At 41.4% G+C, this 9,904-nt stretch overlaps 1 protein-coding gene across 1 annotated transcript; it reads right to left on the bottom strand.

The window, feature by feature from the left end:
* Nucleotides 1–339: 339 nt before the first annotated feature.
* Spcs3 (signal peptidase complex subunit 3) lies at nt 340–9,697 on the bottom strand. The gene is made up of 5 exons (XM_052162163.1): nt 9,432–9,697; nt 7,972–8,047; nt 6,064–6,138; nt 4,498–4,613; nt 340–3,242 (listed from the first exon to the last, which is right to left on the bottom strand). The coding sequence occupies exons 1-5, from the start codon at nt 9,572–9,574 to the stop codon at nt 3,110–3,112; spliced, it is 543 nt and encodes a 180-aa protein (XP_052018123.1). The 5' UTR covers nt 9,575–9,697; the 3' UTR covers nt 340–3,109.
* Nucleotides 9,698–9,904: the final 207 nt, after the last annotated feature.

Consider the following 9,904-nt stretch of genomic DNA (forward strand, 5'->3'; position numbering starts at 1 on the left):
TAGTGTACAGGGCAATCTATGTCTGGGTCACATTAGACACAAGCGCTTCGTCATTTATTGGGCACCTGCCTATCAACTGAAAGACACTGTGCTGAGTACTGGACAAGATACACGTACAAGTCTGACGGCCTGCCCTCTAAGGGCTTCCAGTCTGGATGGGGAGCACACAGCCTCTGCGGACATTCTCAGCACAGTGCATGAACCCCAAAGCCCCACTGCACATTCCTTACTCAAATCTCAAGTGCAATACTTTTTTTCCTTTTCAATTTAGCAGCTTCACAAAAATGCATAAATCTGAAAGTCTTTAAAATGCATATTTTGTACTCAGAAAAAACAATCTTTAATAGAAAAATGTTGAATATTTATTGTAGTTAAGAAAATTTTTGCACATACATATTCAGCATTTTTATGAATTATTTTCTTGTACATTTGTTTTTTAAGTAAACAACTTCCCAAATTCCATAAAAACTATGAAATAACTTTTTCAAACATACATCTTTACACCACTGGCAGTCTCGCAGTAAGGTACACAGGCTTGTTATTGAAAGCAAGGGAAACTTTTGAAATAGATGTTTGCTTACAATCAAAGGTCACAGCTACAAGGTTAAAGTATCAGAAAGCAGACTCTCCCTTACCAGCCCCCTGTACCGCCCCCCAATCAAAGTTTTAGATCCTTAAAATCCAATTCTTCACAGGAATAATGGGCTAGCCAAATCACTGAAGAACTATAAAACAACTACCAGAAAAGAAATTGGAACTAACCAGTTTTCCTATTATATTTTCCACAGTTTCTGAAGCTGTTATTTTCTGTTCAGCTCGAGGACACTGAATGCAATGGCCAGGCACAAAGCACACAGACTTCTGGTTAAGACCGAGAGGGATGTGCTGTGCGCTACATTTTCAAGTTCATTTCTAAGCGCAACCTCTTTACCAACATTCTTGCGATCATCTTCTTTTCACAGAATCACTTATGGGCTCAGACGCTGAAGCACTGAGTCTTCCCTAAAGCACTGAGACTAGAGATGCTCAGCAAACACACAGGTGTTGCAGGTTATAGAATCACCACTAATTGATAAACCCGTGCCCTCGCGCGATCGAGTTCTGAGAAACAGGGCTAGTGGCATGCTGGAGCAGCCCTATCCTGGGCAACTCCCTTAGTCTGCTAAAAGCAAAGGCCACTGTCACACGGGGCTTCCCTTGATAGACTCCTGAGTTGGGCTTTTCAGATACGTAGTAATTCTAGACAGTGTCAGTGCTAGTTAAGTTTGTTCTGGACCAAGAGACCACACATCACAAAGGCACAGTGAGCAGCTAACTGAACTGAGGTGCGGCTTTAATGCTCCAGGCTGGTCAAGGCACACCCAGTTCCTCTAAGCTTGGACACTGGCAGATTTTGCACATCTACTATCTGATCAATGTATAAAGCTTGACTTCGTAGGAGTAAAATGTAGCAGAAGCCCAGATCCTTATGAACTCTGTTAATCTTTCCATCAATTTTCTGACCTCAGGTCACTAAGGTGGTTTCCTGTTCATAATCTGCTGAACAGAAAATATTTCATAGATTTCTATCATAGTAAAGGATCATTTTATAGACAAATAAACCCTGAAATGTTTAAGGAACATGCTAGTGCCCATCTCAAGGTGCGCCTCTGACCTTCCTGCTTCTAAGAAAACCTCATGCACATGCATTTGTAAGAACTGTACCACCACATACAAGAGCTGTTACAATGAATGTCACTAAACACATGAGGTAAACAGAACAAATGCTAATTTGTGCTATTGCTAGTACACAGCCCTTTTGGGTTACTGCAGAATGTACCTAGTGTCTACTCTTGCATTTAAGAGTAGCCAATATGCAGATGCTAATTCTGAGGGTATTTATCAATGAGGAAAATAGATTTTATGTAAAATATAATTATATATTTAACCATATATAACGTATTTAATCTCTAAATTATTTTACAAACCTATATAGTTATTTTAACATGGGTAAAAATGAATACACACAAAAATATCACTGTGTAAGTTGTTGGCTGCTAGAAAATTAGTTTCATACTCTCTCATTCCCAGACAGATAATGAGAGTAATGAACTACAATAAAATTATATGTGACCAATGTGTAAACTGAGGTATAAAAGATGTCCACTGCTTGCTTTTTAATTTGGGTGCAAGTCAGTAAGTTTCGGGGTTTCAGTTTCTTCACCTGTAAAGAGCTAACATCTGCACTCGCTACCTCATTAGGACCATCAAGACAACACTCAACACATGAGAGAAATCTGTGGGTGAAAAAGCACAGACAAATGTTCTGACTATTCCAACTGTTAAAGTATGGAGCTAAGAAAACTGTAGTTAATCACAGAGGCAAGTTCAGTGGAACGAATTCAATTCAGGAGGTAACCCATGCAAACCTTTTCAACTTTTGATGGCGAAGGTAAAAATTTATAGAGATATATAAACACTCTGAACACACTGATACACGCTTGGTTGTGTTGAAACTTTAAAATGAGCCTGTTAGATTTTACAGCATACAAACAGGTCCTCACTCTTTACTTGGAGAAAGCTGCCACTCACCTAAGGAAAGCAAGCAAGATGGGGACTTCTAAAGGAAATGGGATAAACTTCAACCGCTCTGCTCGCCTGTCAACCAGACTTCCCAAGAACCACATTAGCATTTCCAGTAATCTAGCATACACTTAGAGATATAAGAGAGTGCCCACGAGAAGTCGCAACTGCCTTGCACGAACACAGAACATACAATTCAGAGTTCTTATGACACCTAAAGATCTAACAGCCCTTTATGATCATTCTGTATTCCGTAAGATAATGCAAATAAATGTTTCAGCTTACATGGCTGATAAATCCTTCCTATGCAGCTGCCTCGCTCTTCACACTCTCTCTGGGAGGATTTTTTTCTGTCTACACAGCCAAGCTTAAGCAGCTCAGAACCTTTCACTTCAACTATGTCTTCTGATGGGAGTCTTACAACAACAAAAAAAAAAAAAAAAAAAAAAAAAAGAAAAAAAAAAAGAAGAAGAAAATCAATGAAGAAACCAGGAAGAGATGAGATGCAATTCAACATGTATAAAAATATTTTCAAATTCAGAATAATTTAGTAACTCTTGGTTATTTCGTATGTATCTGGGAATGGCACAGATACATGTCCCGACCCTGTCACAAGAGGTAGAATCCCAGCGTTTGGTACGACGTTCCAGGACAGCGTCAAAGTCACGTTCCTGTTTCCCCTGCAAAATGATGTAATAAACAAAGGTTAGCAGGACTTGTCAGTTAAGAAAAATTTCAATCAAGCGCTACTGGGCCACACACTTCATCCACACACAGCTGTTTCTAACAGACAAAACATAACTTTTTTTTTTTTTAATGAAATCCACAGATAGCACTAGAAGACATCAATATCAAATTCACAGGTAGCTTATGGCTAATGCAAACTCACACCTGCAGCTAATTACCAACAAAAAAGCTTACAGGAAGAGAACACAATAAAGAGAAGACGAGATTCACATTAGGAATCAAAAGGCAACAGTTTGAAATCTAATTTTGCCATTACTTAGAGTTGCAAACTGCAGCAGATCAATATCTATCAAAATCCACATTCCTTATTATAGTGGTCTCAAAACAGGGAATCTCAATTGAGGAGCCACATTAGACTGGCAGGCATTTATAACTAACGACCGATGTGAGGGGCTCAGCAGACTGTGGGTGGTGCCATCCGGGGACAGGTAGACTGACGTGTATACGAAAGCACACTGAGGACGTTAGTAAGAGGCATTTTGCCACTCTGTCTGCCTCAGTTCTCGCCCTGGCCTCCCCTGAGGCTAAACTGTAACCAGTAAGCCTAAATAAAGGATTTGTTCTCCAGCTGATGTTTCCTGGTGTTTTATCATAGCGATAGAAAGCAAACTACGACAGCTGTGAACTTATTGTGACTATTGCATTTAGCATCACCAGAGAAATGATTACCACGACCAATGCCACGTTTTCTCTTTTCTCCCTCTTCCTTCTCTTCCTTCCTTCCTTTTCTTTCTTTCTCTCTTTTTCTTAAGAGATGTATTTATTTCATTTCTGTGAGTACACTGTAGCTGTCTTCAGACACACCAGAAGAGGGCATCGGATCCCATTACAGGTGGTTGTGAGCCACCACGTGGTTGCTGGGATTTGAACTCAGGACCTCTGGAAGAGCAGTCAGTGTTCTTAAACCACTGAGCCATCTCTCCAGCCCTCCTTGGTCTTTCACTTGAGCTCAAAATACACAAACACTTTTCTCCCTGTACAGTAGTACTGCTGTACTAATACTTTTATCCCCTCCCGTCTTAACTGTCCTGGCAGTTGAACCAGACCCTGTGCACAGCAGGCCAATGCTCTCCCACAGAGCCACTATTTCCCCAGGAACAGTATTGTTTTCTTTAAAATAAAAACATATTTCATTAGTCTCTCACCAATGTCCCTTAAACATGTCAAAAACAACATGGAACCACTCACTTGAGGCCATTTCCATCGTCAAAGAAGAAATACTTTGTCTTCATATCTTTCAAAAGTAGCTTCGGATTATCACCTCTCAAAACGATTTTGTCCCAAAGGACAACTTGGTTCAGAGCCTAGATCATTTGAAAGTAATTAGATAACTCAGGAACATTCTCACTTCAAAATCAAAGTCTACGTAAGCAAAGAGCTGGGCAACTGTATGGAAGTGTATTGATTACTCACCAAAGCAATAAATTAATCCCAAACTAGTGTTATCTTACTGGTTTTACTGAGGTAAGGCAGAATTATAAATACAATTTAGTATACCCATCATAAAAGTAACATTGATACTCATAATTTTTGGATATCATTCAATAGTGCTTATGTACAGCAGTTACTTTTATTATAAAGATTTCTATTTTAAAATGTTTTGATGATTTTTAAATGCAGAGATTAAAACTCTTATTTTGAAGGAGAACTTTTTCTGCTGTCATTAAAATATTTTGTGGATTTTAAAGTTCATTCACCCCAGTATGTCCAATGTCTAGTGAAGTACCTAACATAAAATATATAGACCAAAAATTAGTATATGAAGCTGTTTAACATTCTGCCTGATAAATACTAAAGGAGATCATATAAGATACAGACCTGCCTGCACTTACTAATTACCTACTGCCTTAGTTGGGGTTTCCATTGCTGTAAAGAAACACCATGACCAAGGCAACTCTTAAAGGGGAAACATTTTAATTGGGGCTGCCTTACAGTTAGTTTCAGAGGCTCAGCAGCTGGAAGGCAGACATGGTTCTAGAGGAGCTGAGAGTTCTAATCTTAATCCAAGGGCAGCAGGAGGAGACTGGATTCCATACTGGGTGGAGACTCATGGGTGGATCCTGCACAAGGAGACCTCAAAGCCCCACCTCCATAGTGACACACTTCCTGTAACCAGGCCGCACCCAATAGTGCTCCTTCCATCAGGGCCTTGCTTCCTAACAGTGCTACTCCCTATAGCCAAGCATCCAAACACATGAGGCTGTGGGGGACATCCTTATTCACATCACCACACCTACCTACAGTGATGACAAACAGAATTGCTTTTGGTAACAACACAGAAGCAATGTCTTATTTGTGTGTATCTCAGTTTGATATATTAGGGAAGCCACTCCATACTTTTCAGTATTAGCACTATAAGAGAAGCTAAGGCAGTTAAGCAATAGTCTGCTATGACTGACTATTCTGGGCCCTTAATGCTAGAGAGCCACAAGGCATACACACCTTAAACAGGCTACTGCAGGGGAGAAAGCTTTCTCACCAGTCTATTAGATTTAAAAAAACAAAAACAAACAAACAAAGAAACCTAAGCTAATGTCAGATATATATATATAAATGTATATTCTTTGAATTTGAATATATAAAAATGTATATTCTCGGGCCAGTGATACAACTCAGTGGGTAGGTTGCAATCAGTGGAATCCTTAAAGTAGGAGAGACCTGATTCTTTAACAAGTCATTTTTTAAAATTATATTCTTTCATAAGAAATGTTTAAAAAGAAACTATTATAATTATATACTTAGATTAATACTTACATTATTTTTTGTTGAATACTCTGCTGATAAATAAAGAAATAATTGCTTAACATTCCAATCAAATATATTCTCTAGATGTAAACCAATTAAGGACTCTAAAGACTGAAAAGCAGCACACAACTTTCAAACAGACATTATTCTTAAAACATGCATCGCCACATGAACATTAACACAAAATAGAACAGGTATTCCAGGAATATACCAAATCACTAATTTAAAACAAAAAATATGGGATACACATACTGTAAAATCTAGCCATTCCAAAGGGGCGTGTGTGTGTGTGTGTGTGTGTGTGTGTGTGTGTGTTACTATCCTCCCTGTTCCTATAAACATAACTAGCTGACTTATGTATTTAAAAAAAAAAATAAGCATAGGAAACTGAAACTTTAATTCTGTCCACTGAGTCCAAAAGAGTGAGGACTTAGTCTTTCAGAGGAAAACAGTTTCAGGAGGGCTCCAAAGCAGAGCTAGCTCTCACTATTCACAGCAGCAACCTTCATATGTGTACTGAGCTCTAATCAACCAAGTCCAGCATTCTATGCAAGTTGACGTGGTTACAGGTTCAGTCAGTGTGTGTGTGTGGGGGGGGGGTCTTCAGTAGCAGTAAAGAAACACTAACAGGGTCCCATTCATCTTGGAGAGGTACGTACTAGAAGAGACTATAATACTAAGTCACAGTGAGAAGAGCTAACGTAGGATTTTTATTCAATATTATTTATAAATTATGAATTCTATATGTATATTCATATTGACAGGCTTTTATGATGTGGATATACATATTGATAGGCTTATTATACTTAATTTTAAAATATACCAGTTAATGTTCAGAATTGAGACATCTACAATAGTTCTTTACAAAAGAAAAGGACAATTTCAAACATGAGAAGACACTAAGAAAATCTGAACTGCATGATTGATATTGTACAAACACAGTAAGTAGTTTCTAATCCTCCAATCTGGCCCCTTCCTTTAGAGTGCTGGGATTATAGGCATGCCCCACAAGCCAGGTTTATGCAGTGCTGGGGACAGAAACCAGGACCTGTATATGTACGCTAGGCAAGAACTCTAGCAAATAAGTTACATTCCCAGTGGCTTGATGTGATTTTCTAGAATACAAACTACTACTTTCATCTCTGCCTAAACTTCTTCTTATCTAAGATTTTTAAAAGGGCATGAGAATTTAAACATAAAGTTTATCTTAAGATTTTTCTCATGGCATCCGTATTTCCCAAAAAGGTACATGTTAAACTAATTCCTGCTCTATGATTGGGTCCAATTATTTGCTTCACTAAAAACTGCAAATAGCTTAAGGATGAACAGCAGGTAAGCCTGTCAGACATATGCTGTGTTCAGCTGCTTTATATGACAGTCTGTATAACCGATTAAAAATAAAATACACTGCCAGCATTATAACCTGTGGTCCTAAAGGGGACTAAGGTTGCCAAGATGGTGAGATCTGGTTTAGACAGAAACACGTAATAGAGAGAAAATACCTCATGCTATCCGATCAAAGGAGCCTCATTAAGATTCATCCAACTCGAAAGGTGATAAACTGCTCTCATAAGTTATCATAATGGCCCTCTGAATAAACCACCGCAGATGCAATGTCTTTTTAAACATATGGGTTGTTTTGCTTTCTCTCCTAAGAGATGAGGGGTTATTTGAGACTAGAAATAGACTATTTCTAGGCAGGCTGAGCTCTGGTGAGGTTTTCCTTCTTCAACCAAAACGATTTAACTGTATCTTTTCTTTCCTACATTCCAATTAATGTTTAACTGAAGAACTAAGATATATGCACATAAATCACAGGCTGGGGTGGAATCGACAGTCATGCTCTTCCCCAAACTCCTATACTCGCATCTCATTTCAAACGTACAGAGAAAGCAACGCCATGTTTTCTTGAAGGATATCAGCTGTTATATCAAATGTGATGAATCCCAGGTCGCTTCTTTCTCTAGGGCCCGTGAAGTCTTCTACATTTTTTCTAGAAGGAAAGATAAAAGTTTTACCATCCCTCACAGTATCATGATAAATATCTACACCTTGAAACAGGAAGGGCTCGTTGGGTGATGAAGTCAAACATGAGGTTTCACAGCGAAATAGTAAACTTAAGCGTAACCTTTTGTGTGAAAATAAATATTATAACTCAATACACGAGAAGGCAGTCAGCTATTTTCATCTGCCTAATGAGAAGCTCTGAGAAAACACAAGGGAAGAGAAAAAAATAAAACGAAAAAGAAAACACAATACAAAACATAAATACTTTTTCAGAGCAGGCAGAATGAGTGAACGGACGCTGCAAGGGGCCACAAGACAATCTGGAACGCAGCTCCTGTTTATAAGTGCACGCCATATGTCAGAGCCAACATATATTTTCCATAATTATTTTAGATCCACACAACGATCCTTCCAGTGACTCTCTTCACTTACAACAAATGTTAACACCCGTTGAAAGCAAGAAACTTATTTAAGATCGCATCAACGTTTAATAAGTTTCAAGTTTGTCTAGGTCACCACAGACCTGAAGGTGATGGCAGGGCCGGTAACTTAAACCACATCTATTTAAATCACCAACAGTACCTAACAAAAATGTAGGGGAAAAAAATGAAAAATCAAAAGAAGCAGCAGTTGTAAGAGGGGACACTTGGTGATTCTGACAAAAAAAAAAAAATTAGTAAATCAAGGCTAAAGAACGGAGCAGATTATAAAAGACCGTACACTCAGAGCAGAAAAGCATTAAAAATAGAGCTGCATGAAAGATACAAGTGACAGAAAATGGAGGGAAATGCTATAAATAAATCAGGCAGTGCGGAAAGGAACACTCATTTCGAAATTCTATTTTTAATGTCTCCGAAGAGTTATGCAGGTGGCTGGCTATAGAATGATAATGAAAATAACAAGAGGCTGGGGTGTTTAAACCGCCCCTGTGCATCTGCCCATCCGAACTTCAAGGCAGCTGCTGCAAGTGGTGTGTCCAGCAGGAGGACAGCCAAACGGCTCCAGGGACTGTCAAAGAGAACCAACTGTGGCTGGACGCGACACCAGAGCCACCCACCGAGGCGCCTGGGTGGACACCGGTGCCGGGAGGCTGGGGGGCTGGCTGGGGACCCCACGCGCGCTCGCAGGCGGGGAGGCGCCAGGCGGAAGCGCGGGTGTGGGTGTGCTGTTGTGTTGCTCCCTCATTGGCCGGGGCGGGTGAGGGACGTGAGGAACAGGAAGGAAGGGGAGCGCGGACCCAGGCCACCCGGGAGATGATCGCGCAGGGCTGGGGTCCGAGGGTCCCCGGGACCCGCATCCGCGGGGTGGAGAGCCCGCGGGGAGGCCCTCGGGCACCGCGCACACCGCCCCGCGGGGCCGGCCGAACTCACAGCATGATCCGCGAGACGTGCAGCCGCACCGGGACGCTCCGGTCTTTGAAGGCGGTGGTGATGAAGCAGCCGAAGGTGAGCGCCGCCATCACGCTCAGCGAGAAGGCGAACAGGGAGTTCGCGCGCGACAGTACGGTGTTCATCGTGACGACCTTCCCTCCGGAGCCCCGGCTCCCACACCCGTACTTCAGGCTCCGGTTCCCGCGGTCGACCAGTCCCTCCCACCCGCGCACCCGGTGCGGTGCGCACGTTCCGGGAGCGCGCGCCGCCGCCCCGCCTCCTTTCCGGTCCTCCCACGGGAGCGCGCACGCTACCACCGCCACTGGGGCACACCCGCCGCGCGGCCAAGCACACGCTGGAAGGCGGTGCTTTCAGCCAATCCGCCAATCAGCAGAGAGCATGAGGGTTGGGTTTTGCCACGGGGATCCGCCTCTTCCACCGCCCACTTGTTCTTTGGCCTCTGGCTTGGCAGT

The sequence above is a fragment of the Apodemus sylvaticus genome, chromosome 18 (genome assembly GCF_947179515.1).
Source record: "Apodemus sylvaticus chromosome 18, mApoSyl1.1, whole genome shotgun sequence".
Lineage (NCBI taxonomy): Eukaryota > Metazoa > Chordata > Mammalia > Rodentia > Muridae > Apodemus > Apodemus sylvaticus.